Raw genomic sequence first — 17,334 nt, 5'->3', positions numbered from 1 at the left:
TCCCTTACAATTTATCAATATTATTTTCCACTTTGGTTGATGTAATCTGGCCCGCGACTGATGGATGTTCCTTTCTCTGCTCTTGATTTAATTCTAAGTAAGGCAGACAAATTGCAGCACCACATACAAGCAGGCATTTAGAGAAAATCTAGGGTTTTTTCTGCAGAATGACACCACTTACCTGTTTGTTAATGGCTAAACTATATGGATTCTGTGGACTTGTCTCCATATTTTTTTGCACAGAGTTGTATCAGTGGGTAGAAATCGTGTGTGCATTTATACATATTCAATCAATCTCATTGCTGCTAATAATCTGTGTGCTGACAGGTTCATGCAGAAATCTATGGAGCCCAGTGCTTGGAGCTGGTGCCTTCCCACCAGTTCAGAAAGGAGCTGCATCATTGCACTGAGTCACTGAATCTAATGTTAAAGGGATATGAGTTACTGAGGGTGAAATTATTTACAAAGAAGTAATTGTCAAAATACCTTGGAGTACCTCAGTTTACGTATTGTATTTTAACATCTCCCTGTTTTCTAGTTTGTCTTTCTCTCTTTTGCTGTGTGACACTCAGAATTAGCCAGAGGAGGGACTTTGCACAGTGGTCTGCAATGAAGCAAATTGAACACAGATTTATTGCTGCCCAAGCAAATTTATGTGATTCTTGTTAGAAGGTTATAGAAAAATACTGCTTTTACAAATATGATTTGAAATGGCCCCCGTTCTCAAGGGCCCAAATACCTACAGAACAATCTGTGTATAATTGTAGCACTATGAAGAGAGATATCTGCACACAGAAATATTTCTGTGGCACTGCATTAGGCTGCTACTAATTCAGGCTTATCTCTATGTAGAACTGTTTCAAAGAAGACTTGCACATGAATGTGAGGACTTTTCATTCTAAAATAGTTTATATTACTACATAGATGTGTATCAGTGTATTACTGTCTTGATAAATGCTTAATCTTCTTGTGCAGGACTTGGTAAAATCAGTGTATACTTTGCTTCCCCTGTTTGTTTGTTCTTGTACCATTTAATTTTGCTAAGCTAATTAAAGTGGTGCAGTTTTTGAATGTCAGCAAAGCTCAGAGGCTTGTGCATATAGATACTGCATACAGACAGTATCCAATCACTTCAGGGGTTATCAGGTTTATCAGCTGGTTTTGCTGCAGGGATGAATTCTGATGCTCTTGCTTGTGTGCATTGTTCTGAACTCACTGGGTACATTTGTCTTTAGTGAGATTTGAAGGTGTTTCAAAATTTGAGTTGGATGAAATGTCAAGAAATTCCTGAAAAACAAAACTTTGGGAAAAAAGAAAACTAGGAGACTCCTAAGCCTTAGTTCAATTGAAACAGAAATTATATTTTTCTGTTTCAATTTTTGTCTTTCACTAGAAAGATCAATATTACTACAGACCAGATCCTGATGCATTTTCTCAATGGGAGTTTTTCTTGAACTAAAAACCATGGCCTGCAGAACTGACTCAGCGTTACCACTGAAGCTGATGGAAATAACTAAAATTATTGTGGCAATTGATGACTTTTATATGGATTTAAAGAGACTTGAGAAACATTTAATCAGAACAGAACACATTTCAGTATATCACTTATAAACTGTGTAGTCAGCATAAACTGCATAAAGCAAGTATTTTGAGAAAGACTGACATTTGTACAGTGCTACTGTAAATAAGCCAAGCTATAGTATTAATATATACAACAAATATCAGAGTAACTATTTTATTGATGCTATAAAACTTACAAAAAGGCAAGAGGCCAGACAACCCTAGGTCTTACAATTCTGACAGTAGGAGAAAATTTTTCTAAGAACCTGAGGTTTAGGGACGTGTTTGATGGGAATGAAAATATTATGGAATATGTGTGTATTATCTCTGTTCAGTTTTACATTCTGTGGTGTTTTGCAAAACTTTGGATGTGCACAGTCTTAGCTGTCCACTGAGAGACAGGATATGAGGAAAGATGAACCGAGGTAATGTGCAAATAGCGAGGTGAGCCAGGATTTCAGGGTTCCATTTGAGGGTTCAGCCCTTCCTCACTGAAATACACTGTAGCAGGGCCTGAATGTCTACCAAAAGTAACTTGCTGAGGTTCAGAAAGTTTGAAAGATTCCTTGCTGGTATTAAACCCCTTTGGATGTGTGATCACTGTGTTTCATTCACACACTGAGTAAAATCAACCTGTGACTAGAAAGCTGTTACCTACAAAGACAAGTTTTATTTTTCCACCAACTCTTAGCATGGGCATTGTCCATTTCCTGCAGAGTCCTTATCAACATCTTCCTTAAGGCAGGGCCTTAGGAGCTGCCTGTGTTGCTTTGGCTTTTGGCCCTTTATTGCTGTTTTGTGTCTTTGTTTGGGGACTTTGTGGGTGTACACCTGGGGGGTGTGGGGCAGAGATGATTCATGGATTGTCTCGATGAAATCATTGTGATTGTCAGGAAAACTGAGGGTGTGTCTCTTCAGCCTTCAGATTTACATGAAGACTGCAAGTTGGTTTGACACACAGCTGCAAAGTCCCTGTATGTTAGAGCTGCTATAGCTTTTACTTTTACAGCTTTTAGTGGTGTGTTGTGTTTTTTGATGGGTGGGGCTTTCTTGTTTTTAGTGGTGTTCGGTTTTCTTTGTGAGACTGTCGAGGCATTTTGTTCTGAACCTGTGAATATTGTGGTTTTGAAGGTGGGTAGCTAGCCAAAAAAATTGAAGTTGATTTTTTTTTAAGTGTTTGGCTCCTGACAACTGGTTGAAATGGGCAGTTTTCCAGGTGTTCTAGGCACTTGGCATCTCTATCTGCCCTTCTTGGTCTGCACAGACCTACATTTATCCTACTTAAAAAGATAAACAGGGTTAGGTGGCCTGACAGCAGTAATTGGAGATACTGGGATACAGGCCACATTAGAATTAATATGAGGGCAAATATTTGGGCCACAAAAATGGGCTAAGAAGTAAAGGAACCATCAACCAATATGTGGTAATCCTGCTTTTCATATTGTCTCTTCTGGTAACAGTGGCCACAGATAAAAGCTGATAGACTGTTTGCTAGTGGTGCTGAGTCAGAATTAGGGCAGTTGTGCTCCAGGGTTTGTGCATGAGATATGTTAGAGTAAAAACTTTGGAGATTTGTAGTGCTCTCAAAAATCATCCCACATTGTGAGTGGTGCCCAGGCCAACAAAAGGCAACGAAAAAGGTTTGAGCTGAATGTTGGGGTCACCCTCCCCTTGATAGACCATCCCAATCCAGAGAGGAGTTTTTGATGTTCCAAAAGACTTTTTGGGGTAAGAAAGGAAAAAGAACCATCAGGAAAGAAATACTAGTAGAGAAGCAGTTTCTGCACTAGGTAGTTGCACACCTGAAGGACTGTATCTTATGATTTGTCTCCTTAAATCTGTCAGCCTCGTGACTGTTTGAGTTGTTGTATGAACGAAAGCTCAAGTTTATTGTCTTTGCTGGCATCGGGGTATAACTCATTGCAGCTGCAGCACCCTCACCCCCACTGCTGAGGTTGTTCAGTTTCATGACTTTGGTTTTTGTCAGCCCTGCATCACGAGGGTAGAGGAGGAAAAAAGTGCATCTGGAAAACAGATCATGTTCCATCATCCCTCCAGCTGCACCTTGAGCCTGTGTATTGCGTTGGATGAGAAACTGAGGCTCACCTTCAATGCTCGTAACTCATGGGTGTGACTTGCAGAATTCTCTCAGCCGAGCAGAGGAGGGTGGAAGCAGCGCAGGGGTGCCCACAGAGGTTGGGCAGGGGGATGGTGCTGCAGCAAGGATGACTCTCCGAGGGAGCAGAGAGGGGCAGGTCTCCAAGAAAGAGGTCGTCAAACCTACTGCAGCATCACACAGATCTGGCTGGAGGCCCTTTTTTTTTTTTTTTCGGAGCCCTGCGCTGATTTAACCCTCTCAAGCGGATGTACTTTAGCGCTGCAGCAGCAGCGGGTCCACAAGTGAATGCGGTTGGCAGCTCCCCCGCGCCCCCAAAGCTTCAGCAGCGAAGCCAGGGCGGAGACGAGGAGCGGCGCGGGCGGCACAGGAGCCGCGCCCCTCCCGGCTCCGCGGCGAGAGCCCTCGGCCACCGGCTCCTCGAGGGGTCCCGGCTCCACGAGGGGTCCCGGAGCTCCGCGGGACCGCAACACGTGGGCGCGGCGGGGACACCGCGCGGGCTCCGGGCGGGGCGCGGGGGCGGCTCCCGCCGTGTCGCTGTTCCCGGCCCAGGTGCTGATCCGGCGCCAGCCGCGGCTTAGCGTCCACCCCCGCCTCCTCCCGCGCAGCAGCTGGAGCAGGAGAAAGCGGATCCGGCGAGTCCCGGTCCCTCCTCCTACCTCCTCCTCCTCCTCCTCCTCCTGGGAGCCGCCGCAGGGAGAGAGGTCGGAGCCGGCTCTTCGGGCAGCCGGCGAGCATGGACCGAGGGGCGGCGGGGCCGGTGCCGGCCGGGGGCTGCCGCTCGCCGCTTGCATGAGACGGCCGGCCGGCGGCGGGGAGTGAGGCCGGGCCGGGGCCGGGCTCCGGCGGCTCCCGCACCCACCTCCCCGCCCCGGCCATGGCGACGGCGGCTCGGCGGAGCCGCGGCGGGGCGGCGGTGCTGGGCCCGCTGCTGCTGCTGGGGCTGTGCGCCGGGCGGGCGGCGGGCGGGCCGCTCCGCTACTCGGTGCAGGAGGAGCTGCCGCTCGGCGCCTTCGTGGGCAGCGTGGCGAGCGACCTGGGCGTGGATCCGCGGCGGCTGGCGGCCAGGGGAGCGCGGCTCACCTCGGGCAGCGGCCGGCAGTACCTGGAGCTGGAGCTGGGCCGCGGGACACTGCTGGTGCGGGAGCGCATGGACCGCGAGGCGCTCTGCGAGCTGAGCCCCGCCTGCTTCCTCAGCCTGGAGCTGGTCATCGAGCAGCCCATTGAGGTGCACAACGTGGAGGTGGAGGTGCTGGACATCAATGACAACGCGCCGCGGTTCCCCCGCCAGGATTACCGGCTGGAGATCAGTGAGTCTGCCGTGCCCGGGGCCCGTTTCCACATTGAGAGTGCCCAGGACCCTGATGTGGGCACCAACTCTGTGCAGAACTACCTGCTCAGCCCCAACCGGCACTTTGCTCTGGACCTGAAAGGTTTCCAGAGTGGCAGCAAGCTCCTGGAGCTGGTGCTGCAGCAGCCGCTGGACCGGGAGCAGAGTGCCCTGCAGCAGCTGGTGCTCACTGCTGTGGATGGTGGGGACCCCCCCAAATCTGGTACAGCCCAGATCTCTGTGCGAGTTGTGGATACCAATGACAACCCTCCTGCCTTTGATCGTTCCACCTACACCGTGAGCCTCATGGAGAACTCCCTGCCTGGCACACTAGTGGTCAAACTCAATGCCTCAGACCCCGATGAGGGCTCTAATGGGGATGTGATCTACTCCTTTGGCAGCTACACCCCACAGAAGGTGAGGCAGCTCTTTACTGTGGACCCACATTCAGGGGAGGTGAGGGTTAATGGCACTTTGGACTATGAGGAGGCATCCTCCTATGAGATCTACGTACAAGCCACTGACCAGGGCCCTGTCTCTCTGGCTGGGCACTGCAAGGTGCTGGTCAATATTGTGGATGCCAATGATAATGTTCCTGAGGTGGAATTGACCTCCCTATACAGCCCAGTGCCAGAGGATGCAAAGTCAGGAACTGTGGTGGCTCTAATGAGTGTCACTGATCAGGACTCAGGGCTGAACAAGAAGGTGAGCCTGCGTATCCCCCCTGGCCTCCCCTTCGCACTCAACTCCTTCAAGAACTCCTACACCTTAGTCACCCAGGGAAAACTGGACCACGAGAAAGCAGCAGCCTACAACATCACAGTTATGGCTACTGACTCTGGGAGTCCCCCTCTGTCCTCCCAGAAGGTGATCCGTGTGGAAATCTCAGACATCAATGACAATCCTCCCCGCTTTGAGGAACCTGTGTACTCAGTTTACATCCCTGAGAACAACCCTATTGGAGCCTTCCTGTGCACTATCAAAGCCACTGACCCAGATGTTGCCGAAAATGCCTATGTGTCCTATTCTCTGCTAGATGGGGAGATTGAAGGGCTACCTGTGGCTTCCTATGTCTCCATTAAATCCGATAGTGGCAACATGTATGCTGTCAGGTCCTTTGACTATGAGACACTGAGGGAATTCCAGGTGGTTGTCCAGGCTCAGGATGCCGGGAGCCCACGACTGAGCAGCACTGTCACTGTCTACATCTACGTGGTGGATGAGAATGACCATGCTCCACAGATTCTGTATCCTACCTCAACCAACACTTCAGCTGCCCTGGAGATGATCCCACGCTCGGCATATGCTGGATATTTGGTAACCAAAATTATAGCCATTGATGGAGACTCAGGACAAAATGCCTGGTTGTTCTTCTACCTGGTGCAAACCTCAGATCCAGGTTTGTTCAGGATAGAGCTCCATACTGGGGAGATTAGGACTACTCGCAAACTGGGGGAGGACACCACACCTACTTTCAACCTGACAGTGGAGGTCAGAGACAATGGAGAACCACCGATGTCCTCATCAGTATCCATCACTGTTGCTGTGGTGGACAGAGTTTCCAAAATCATCCCTGATAGAAGAAGACACTTTAAAAGTCCGAGCAATTACTCAGAGATGACTCTTTATCTCATTATCGCTTTGAGCGCCATCTCCTTCGTTTTCCTTTTCACAATCATTGGGCTTACTATTATCAAGTGCTACAGATACAGTCTGTATGGGTGCTCCTGCTGTGCAGGGTCCTGTGGGGTCAGAGAACGGAGCACTGCTGAGTTGTACAAGCAGGCCAACAACAACATTGATGCCAGGCTGCCCCCAGGTTTAAAAGTACAACCCCATTTCATTGAAGTGAGGGGCAATGGGTCTCTCACCAAGACCTACTGCTACAAGGCATGCCTGACTGCAGGATCAGGAAGTGACACTTTCATGTTTTACAATACCTGTGGCCCAACAGGAACCACTGGTCCCTCTGCAGTGATGACTGAGAGGCATCTGACAGGACAAAGTGGGCAGAGTGCACAAAACCTGATCATACTTAGAAATGACTCCATTACTCCTAACGAGGTGAGGCTACGCTGGCAAATGGTCTGCACAGTGCTCTGAGCAAATCTGTACTCAAGCACAGGCTCCAAATGAAAACTCAGATGGAGCATGTTCCCTCTGGGGCTCACTGACACCCAGCTATGAAACTTGGTTGTAATGAACCTAATCTGTGCAATGCATTTTGTTTCGAGGTAAATACTGAGACTTTTAGGGTCCAGTTGGTAAGTTCAGGATATGCATCTGTTGTTTGAGGTTCACCTCATTTTTGCAGCATAGGCTGCATCAAGTATTGTGTCCTTCCCTTTTCTCTTGCAGATCTGAAATTGCCTGCTGCCCCAGAGTGCTGGGGAGTGGCACATGTGGTCTTAGAGTTTTAATGCTAAAACTAATATTGCAGGAACGAAATGGTGAAAAGTCAGTGGTTAGCCTGGAAATCAAAAGGTTCCATTGTGGCAGTTATAAATGTTTGCTGCTTCGCTGATTTCATATCTAAAGAAAGCTGTTGAATTTAGATCACTACAATAATATACTCTTCTTACTAATATGGGCATATTTTACTTGTCTGAGAACTGCAGACCCTCCTTTGATTATGTTTGTTCTACCCAGTGCTGCATTTCATGCTTTCTGGCCAGTGGCAACCCAGTGACATCTTTGTAGAGACTTAGAGCAAGTTACCATCATTAAGTTACAGAGTGACAACTTCCAGCCTGCTGGGTTGCTATTGAAAATTGTTTAATACCTATGGTTTGACCAGCCATGTATTAACCTTTGCAATATTTTCCCACAGTGAAGAATTAGTGGTTGCTTTATTCTGGCATGCAGGCAGCCTGCAGTTGGTGTGTGGTTTGCATGATCTGTGCAGTTTCCTTTCTGCACATATTGGGGCTGAACTCAGAAACACTCACAGGAGAGACTAATTCTGGTTCACAAAAGGAAAATATTGCAATTACTGTGTGTTGTTTGTACCCTACAGTTGTGGCAGTTCATATATTAATGTGTGCTATGCCTGCAGAGCTGGGAAAGGTAGGGAAATAATTGGTGGGATAGAAAGGAGCCTGACTTGTGTATTCTTGCCATGGAAATAGAACTAATTTATTTGTTTCTTCATATTTATCCACATATGAAGGTTTTAGCATCTTCTGTGACTGTTTAGTTATGCAAAGATGCCCAAATCTGAAGGTCTAGCAAGTCTTCCATAAAAATGCTTTTAGAGAGTAATGATCATCCATTCAACATTAATGCATTTAAAATTAATGCAGTGTTTTCTGTAAATCACAGTGACAGGGCACGGCAGAAGTATTTTTTTCTCTTTGCACAGTTTTTGTACCCTAATTTTTCTGAGTGTAATAAAATTCCTGGAATCTGTTTGATGTAGGAGAGGATATGAGACATGCTCTATAAGCATGTATACTGAAGAATCAAAAAGCAAAATATACACTCTACAGCTGATTTTCAGATGGGAAGGAAGAATGGGAAAGAGAAACAATAACTAAAAATGGCTTCACTTTTGATGCAAGACCAAGGAAATTAGCTTAACAAACAGATTACTGTCACATGTAGGGAATCATTGAATGCAATGAATTAGCAGGTTTTGATTACCAGTGCAGATTAGGCAGTGGCAGCAAAGCCAGGCCAAACTTGGAGTACAAAAGTAGAGAGATATAGAGAGCAAACTAATGAATGCTGCCTGTGTGAAGTTATGATCCAAAAGAGGAATCAATTATTAAAGTAGTTCTGTATGATTTAAACAGAGGTGAAGTTTTTACAAGTCCTATTTATCATAAATTCTTTTCTTAGGTCTCTACTTCTTGATATGTCCTGTGGTAGGACATTCTGTGAAGATGTATCAATACTGTGTGTGCATGAGAAAATGGGCAAATGTAATGGCATTCACTAATTACTAGTTCCTAGCTAATTACATACTAAAAATTGTGTCTTCCCCTTGTTTCGAGCTCAGCATTTGCACTGAAGATGCCATCAATTGCTTAGCAACACTGAATTCTACTTTTTAAGGATAATGCTCTTTGTATTATTAGGCCTTCAGAGAACTGTGTTTCTCTCTCTAGTTAAAGTGAACTTTAAATCAGCCTTAAAAAGCTGGTGCTTTCACCTGTGAAGCTTAAAACCAGGCATCATTGTCCTTATGTTGATTTAGAAAGTTAATCTCTGATCTATATGTTACTTTTGGATAATGTGAACAGGTCTTCTGTGTTTTTCCTAGCCACAGGTTTTGGAAATGTGTTTTTTTTCTTGGTTGTTCGGTGATGAGGATGGGACCGGGTGAATGGCTTTTCTATGTGTGCAAGTAGTGCATAGGGTTTCAGAAAGGCTAATATTTTAGAAAGGTTGTTTCTACAGTGAGAAGAAAAATATTCCAAAGTTATTTGGGATTCATCTCAGGAACAGTCTGGGCAATAAGGTCTTAGTCCTTTTCATATTTACTGGTAAGGTCAAAGATGCTAACGATTACAGTAAGTTGTGGCTGACTTTATTGGGTCATTAGAAGGATGCAGTGGAAGGGAAAATCAAGTGCAATAAGTTTAGGTAGGGAATTTTTTGTACTTGGGGAAGCTCAGACTCCTGTGTGACTATTCCTTTTTTTCAGCTGGTGTTGTTGATGGTGGAATGGGAGCTTGTTTCTGCAAGACAAGCTCTGCTCCTGTGTTCACCCTGCCTACCTGTACGGTCCTTTAGAGGTTTATAAGTACGACTCAAACCAAGAGCATTTTGTAAAAGAAGGACTGTACTAATGCAGCTGCACAGAAAACCTTGGACACTTTATTGCTGGCAGGAGGCTGGTGATAAGGATCAGTGATGCAGGGTTAATGGGTATTGCTCTCTCATCAGATAACTACTGCAGGGGGACCAGGCAGGCAGTGCAGGCAAAATACAGGGATGGAAAAATACTGTGGCTTCATTTCTGGCATGGTGTGAAGTTCTGGGCAGCCTGGATTCCTGCCCTTCGAAAGGGGAGTGCACACAGCTGTGAAGGGGGGGTGTGAAGATGTGATTTTATTACTGGGCCCTGCTGCAGCCATGAGCTCTCATTTTCAGGAAAGGTTTCAGTGCTTTAGTCTGGAGTCTGTTTCCTCATATTCCTGTGAAGATGCTGAATGATGTCTCAGTAGTGTCTGGTTCTTCCTTTATCTTTTCATCTTTTCTGTCTTGTTCTTACATCCTGTGCAGTTAAGCTCGTTCTTTATGTCTTGCATCTCATGACAACTTTTTTTTTTTCTTCAGTGCAGGAAATAACAATCAAACCAACATGTTTTAACAGGAGTTTTCTGTCTCAGAAGGCAGCCTGGCACATTCTTAATGATGAGCAGGCAGTCTGGATGCTAGATATAAACTTTTTATATTATACATTTAGTTGTATAATCTTTTTTTGTGTGTGGTGTCATGTGACTGACAAAATATGATATTTCATGTGATGTTCAGAAATAAACTTTCATGTTGCTCTATGGACACTTTTAAAGAAAGTGAAAAAGAGCTGCACATCAGTGCTGGTAAGACCCAGGGATTCACTGGAGTTTTACAGGTGTTTGCTGTGGTTTTAGCTCTTTCTCTGTATTTTTAACTTCAAAACCAGCTTGCTAAACACATGGAAAAAAAATCCAGTCAACATTTGAGTTGAACACATCTTGATACTGCTTTAAATGCAAGCATATTTTGAAGTGTCTAAACCTAGTGCACCCACAGCATTGTTTGTAGCAGTCCTTCCAAGAGACTTCTCTCAGAGGATTTAAGGGTATTAATGGTGGAATATCTTACAATCTCCGTTCAAGAACTTAAGCCTTTAAGAAATTCTCCAGCCACGGTGACATTGAAAAGGTTAACTATAAATGTTTGTTCTTTTGCTTTAGTGGCAGTGTCTGAACCTGCTCTGCTAAGCAGGGACAGTGCTCTGTGCTCTTCAGGGCACTCAGACACTTGATGTTTACTGCTGTGCCAGCAGAAATTTGCACCCATGATTAAGCAGAGGTGTTTTACTTCTCTTGGAACTCGTTAAATATAATTTACAGAAGCATTTGCCTGTTTCCTTCACCTCAGTTTTCTCAGAGTTAGGAATGAAAATGAACACTGTCAGGAAGAAAATTTTTGGGCTTCTTTTCCAGTTTCCTTTCTGGTTTCTTGTGTGATAAACACGTGTTCAAATAGTTTGTTCTCCCTATCAGATTAATTTTAAACATTTATAAAAGGAAGGCAGGAATAAAAGCCTCTGTTTCCTCACATCTGTCAGCACTGTCTCACTGGAAAATAAGCAGAGCCTTATGTGGTCAAGAGTTCTGAAAGGCTTTTTTTGTTGCTTCAAAGTTGGATATATTTGATAAATATACCTCATGTCATTCTATTGTGCATTTGTGTAGAAATGGATGTGGAGTGGGATGTTTTTAACAATCTCAGCATCTGGTAACTCTTTGTAAATGTTTGATTCACATTTCTCTACCTCAAAGAGGTTTTGTTCTAACAAGCACTGAAGTGAAAGGTGGCATTTGCATTGATTTACTTGAATCCCACATCAGAACAACATTTAAAGAATTTAGAAATTGCCCCCCTCCCAGGGACAAATTTTTACTGTGTTGAATCATCACCTAAAAAAAGAACTGAGCATAGCATTGGTAACAATATAGTTTCAACTAAATTTACTCTCCACAAACCAATGATATGATTCTTCAATTAACCCATTTGAAAACAACTGTGTGACATTTTGCATGAGGTTTTCTGCTTTTAAGGTGACTTTTAAGGTGATATTTTATATTATGCATTCACTTGACTTGTCAGACTTCCCAACAGGGTTGGTTATTTATGACTAGTGGCATTAATGCTTGTGGTTTATGTGGTTGGCAGAATGTAACCCTGGTGCCTGGAAGAACAAGCAGGAGCAAACTGGTGGCATGAGATGTTCACCTGGTGTGGTGACAACCACTTCTATAGCTCCTGGGATAGATTTTTGACTGTTCTCACACTGTGATCATGTGTGCTATCACTGAGTCAGAAAAAGGAGGTGATGGGAGAAATGGCTGATTATTTCCCTGCTGGATCATGGGATTTTTCTCACCCTCACTGATGAGTGGTATTGACAGGACTTGCTACATGGCCTTCAAAAATCTCAGAGGGACATGGCAAGCTAAAATCATCTTTAAGTTAGAAGAATGTGCTGAATTCTGATAAGCAGGGTCTTGTAATGAGTTGGGAGGTGGGGCAGTAAAAGGAACAATATTGTCTTCATCAGCATTGTGTGACATAGTAAAGTTGTGGGGATGTACAAGTGGGAAGCATCTGGACACCTTCAGAGCCTCTGTTCTTCTTTGTGCTTCCTCTCTGTGCTCACACTTCCTTGTCCACTGTGCCTTGTCCTGGTGGTGTTGGTTTCTGACCCAGCTGCAGATCTCACAGCCAAGTGTGTGATGGGGCTTTGCAGAGGAGCCCACTGAGAGCTGCTGTGCAGTCCCCTGGGGCTGCCTGAGGACTCAGCTCTGCTGAGCCGTGTTATGTCACGGCACAGTGACTGTGCTGGGGGACAGATGGGCACGTGGCAGGTTTCAGGGGGTGGTCTGGTAAAGGTGGACTGTTCATAGCCAGAGGTATAAGGCAGTCCAAGCATTCAGACTCTGAATTCCTGGTGGATCTATAAGAATCAATACATCTGAGCTTGGGAAAAATATTACTGAGCAGGTTTGCTTCTTCTGCTTTGCTGGACTTCTATTACTGGTCATGCTTTTTTGCTTTTATATCCCAGTCTCATTTAGAGATGTATTGAAACAACTTTTCTCTTATGACCAGGGGCTCTGAAAGAGTTACAGTCCATAGCACAACAAAAGGAGAAGCCAGTTATGCTGACAAAACAGAAATTTCACTGATTTTGACAGTTGAGGGACATTGACCTGTGGGACAAATGTGTCTCTTGCTGAGCTCTGGAACTACCCAGTGAAGCAGTGAGCACAGGGTAAAACTGGGTGAAAGCAGGTCTGCACAAAGGCAGAGTGGTTCCCAACTGCCTCATGCTCCTGTTCTTCATGCAGTGACTTCAAAAAGAAGTCACTGTTTTCTTTTCACAGTTAGAAACCAGCCCTGACAGTCAACTGTGGCAACAGACCTTTCTACCTAGTATGTTTTTCCCATCCTGCCCCCTCTTTTCTTCTTCTGCTCCCCTGGGAGCAGCACTACAGCCCTCCCTAAGGTCACAGCAAAGAGTGAACTATTTGGGAGTAGCTACAAGATGCCACAGCTTCTGGATAGTAGTCCTGGAAAATACCACAGTCTCCTAATTGCTGTTTCTCTTATCTGAGGAGTCGTGGCCCATACACGTGAAGTGAATAAATGATGAATTTCTCACTGATGAGTTTCTCCTGCCATCATGACCCATTTATGAGCCGGTGTCTGAAAGTTCCCACTGGAAACAGAACATATATTTTTGTCTTCAAGCCAAGAGCTGGAAAGCTCTCAGCTGAAACCCAAAAATCTATATACTGAGAGTGAGTGACCGTTTTCCTCTTTTCTCACTTCTACCCAACACGTGTCAGACTTTTCTTGTGATTTGATGTAATCTCACTTCCTCTGTGTTTTGCCTGGGACTGTGGTAATATTCCTCCTCCTCACACTGCCTACAAGCCTGGATGAATTAGTAACCTGCACCTCTCAAATTGCAAAATGGAACAAAGGGGCTTTCCTTCACTCCAGCAGTTACCCTGCTACAAAAAATCCCCAGCAGAAGAAAAGCCAATTCTTCTGGTGTCAGCACCCTTCATACTCAAGAAGGCAAGCTCAGGAGAGGATCTGATCTGTATGGGTTGTTCTCTATCCTCTTTCATTGACTGTTACTACATGGTTGACTTTAGAGTTGCTTTGACATCCCTGGGACTGGTGCCAAAGTGGAATTAATCAGAAAATACCAGAACCATGCATAATGGGCTTCTTGTCAAACCACTTTCTGCTAAACTCAGCAGAACCTGAACATGGCAGAGAACAGGGGGCTAAATGGGAAGGAAATTGCTAGCACAGATGTTTAATGTGTGGTTGCAAATAACAGACTCCTCCCTTTTGTGTAACTCAGACCATAAAGAATATGAGTATGTGCATCATCCAAGAGCATCTCACTCTTGAGTGATGTTGGACCTGGGAAGGTTGGTGATAGAGTGATACTGTAAGTTGTAATTGCTCCATTTTTGTTTGAATAAAACCTATTGATCCAGGGAAGAGCATACCCCAAACCTCAAGAGGAAAGACAGAGTTGGCTTTAAATAATTCACAACATTCAACACTTTCTTTTTGTCTTTCAAGTAATGGGGCCAAATTCATTTCTGATCTGCCTCCAATAATTTGAAGAGAATTAAACCATTACTGTCATATATTATTTGTGTGCTTGGCACTAGGCAAGACATCAGGAATGAATGTAGTCCATTATGTTTCTGGACATAAGTTCTGTCTTTGAATTCCAGTGCCTGAACTTAAGCACTGAGTGGGATATCACCTACAGAATAATGTTTTGAGCATCCTGAGAAATAACCTTTCTGTGTCCTTAGGACTTAATTTTAAGGACCCAACATTCATTGACTGTAGTTGAAAATTATAGTGATAGTCTCCTGACAATGTGAACAAGATTTTTCTGGAGCAATCTTTGATCAACAGAGGATTTCTTAATTATCTCCTTGTTTAGCAAGTCACTCTGCAGCACATCAGCATATTCTGAGGTTTGTTGGTTAAAGGGTGTTGCTGGCTGTTTTCCCCTTCTACCTCTTGTGCCCTCTCATGAATATGGAGAATCTAGTAGGTTTTGGTATTATGGAAGAACATGCCTCTAATAAAAGACTTGCTGCAGTCTGCAAATCTGATACCATCCAGTGCAGTCCTCTGCAGTGCTCTGAATTCTAGCAGTCACCTCACAGCAGACACTGCCCCACATGTCCCCTTCGTGGGGGGCTGCATTTACCCACCCTCAAGCAAATGCTGCTCAGTGCAGGAGTTTGAGTGTCCTCGGTTTATCAGGTAAACAAATAATGTGTTTTCTGGATTTATGATGTTGGTTTTTTATCCTATGCCCAAAATGTTGATGAATGTATGAAATAACTGCCCACCAGTTTCCAGCGTTAAATGTTCCACAGAGATCATCTCTAGCCCAAGGCCTTGGCGTTCAAACGAGCTTATTACAGAGATGCTCCCTGTGTGCCCATTTGAAAGGTTCTTTGGATTTATAGAAAGATTTGGCAGTTCATAAAAATTGAGTAGACCCACATAGAGTTTCCTGACAAAATTAGCCAGATGCATATGCTTTTTAGCATGTTTAACTGACATTAACAGAGTTATCCTGGGCTTTTGTTTCTCCAGCCAAAACACCCCAACCCGGACTGGCGCTATTCTGCATCTCTGAGGGCAGGAATGCAAAGGTACGTGTGGTGGTTCTCCGGTGAGGGGAGATCTCTCTTTGTCCTCTGTGGAAAGGACAAACTCTGGTTCCTCTGGTGCCCCAGACTGATGTTATCCATGCTGAGATGGAAAGCACATGAGTTCTGCTGCTGTCACTTCCAATCTCCAAGTGCTACGGTGTCAGTCTGACTTGCATCTTATGCTGTTGTTGCAGAACTGTAGATCTGTGCTTTTTTGTTTTTATTTTTTCCTCCTGCCTTTGTATACGTTGATTGTCAAGGCATAATTGCTCCTGTTATCAAATCATTTAATTGTGATTATATACTTTTTGTTTATTTTAATGCTGCCTGTAATCATCAGTGCTGATGTTTCAATAGGCAGTCTGCAGCACTGCTGCATTTTCCATTTTCTTGTTACTCATTTCCATAAAAGTAGCTGCTCCTGCAGCAGGTTTGTTAACCACATGGTGCAATCAAGAAGATTAATACAGTTGAAAGGACTTCTTAAAGATACGAGATGGATTTTCAGAGAAGTAAGTGAGGCTTTTGTCCAAATCTCTTTAGACATCTTTGAAAATCCGCTGCCTAATATTGCAAGCAGTCTCTGCTCTAATTTGCTACTCAGTACACCTGGAAAAAGAGAATTCTAATAAAGTTGGTTTTGTAGATCCTAAATCAAACAGTATTTTTGCTCTCCCTGAGCAGATTAGAAAACTGATTTTATATTCAGGTGTAAGCTGATGTGATTAATAAGACTGCTGTACAGGTTCAGGTGCAAACATAAGGCTGCAGTAGTTTCTAGTGGCATTATAAAGTGGAGGATGGTTTGCTTTTCCAAAAATTGTTGGTGCAGTGGGACTGTAGGCATCACCTTTATCCATTGTCCATGGGGCTATAGAGTCTTCATAGGGTTGAAATTTTAAATTCAGTCATACCATGCTTCATGTGGGGAAGGGCACAGAGTGACTCCCAGCTGACTTTGAGCTGCTTTGTACAAAGGAATCTGAACCTCAGGGACCAGAAGGAAAAGAAGGCAGAGCAAGCTTGACTCTGTGGCCTGTTGGGAAAACTGCTTGCTTTCTTTTATGTTCTTTCTGTGACTTTCAATTATTTTTTTTTGTAATCCCTGACTGCTTACTGCAAAATGAGTAAACAGTCTGGGGGGCAGGGTCCTGAAACAGGAATTCTGCCTATCTGAGCCTGTCTGCTGGTCCCGAGTCAGACATACTCTTGTGTATTCCCAGTGTGATCCTGTGGATCCATGTTCCTTTCTATACAGAGTTCAAGATCTTGGCTGAAGTTAATTGAAAAATTAATGAAAAGTCAGAGCTTATTTAAAGCAATTAATCCCACAAGCAGGGCAGCTAATGGAGGCTTTCTGGAAATCATGTATGTTCCTCTGTTCTCTTACATAAGCAGCCCCCATCCTTGCCTGAAATCTCAGGTTCTGAGCATGTGTGCCTTGCCCAGCTGATAAAATGCTGATTTTTCATAAGATTTGTAGAAATTTAGTATCTGTAGGACCCTTGGGATCTGCCACGTTTGGTTGACACTGCCCATGAAGTTCAGCTGGGAGTGTGGAAGGGAGCTGAAAAGCAGATGAGCTGAGGCAGAGACACAGTCACTGAATCCTGTCTGTCTAAGGAACTGCATATAAATACATGCCTAGTTTTGCATTAAAAGTAGCAGATTTTTTCTTTTCCTTCCATGTAAGGTGAAAATTGGTGCTTTCATGTGCTCATGATGTGACACTGTAAAATTGGCTGTAATAGTTCCTGCATTTGAGCAAATGTATTTTTCTTCCTGAAATTAACCCAGGAAGGTGGGATCTGTTAAAATAGCATAAAGACAGAGGCTCAGAACCAACCCCACCAACTTTTTATCATTTTAGTAAATATTAATGCTAATACATCATAACAGCA

General features: G+C 44.3%; 1 protein-coding gene across 1 annotated transcript in view; it reads left to right on the top strand.

Annotated features, from left to right (window-relative positions):
* Positions 1-17,334, top strand: part of LOC126638207 (protocadherin alpha-2-like) — a 101,682-nt gene that overhangs the window by 47,905 nt on the left and 36,443 nt on the right. Inside the window, 1 exon segment of the mRNA XM_050311908.1 lies at positions 15,375-15,433. Coding sequence (XP_050167865.1) covers positions 15,375-15,433 — 59 coding nt within the window.

This window comes from Myiozetetes cayanensis, unplaced genomic scaffold (genome assembly GCF_022539395.1).
Source record: "Myiozetetes cayanensis isolate MyiCay16 unplaced genomic scaffold, myiCay2020 scf17, whole genome shotgun sequence".
NCBI classification, from domain to species: domain Eukaryota; kingdom Metazoa; phylum Chordata; class Aves; order Passeriformes; family Tyrannidae; genus Myiozetetes; species Myiozetetes cayanensis.
The sequence above is the reverse complement of the archived record's forward strand: the minus strand, read 5'-3'. Positions and strand labels throughout refer to the sequence as shown.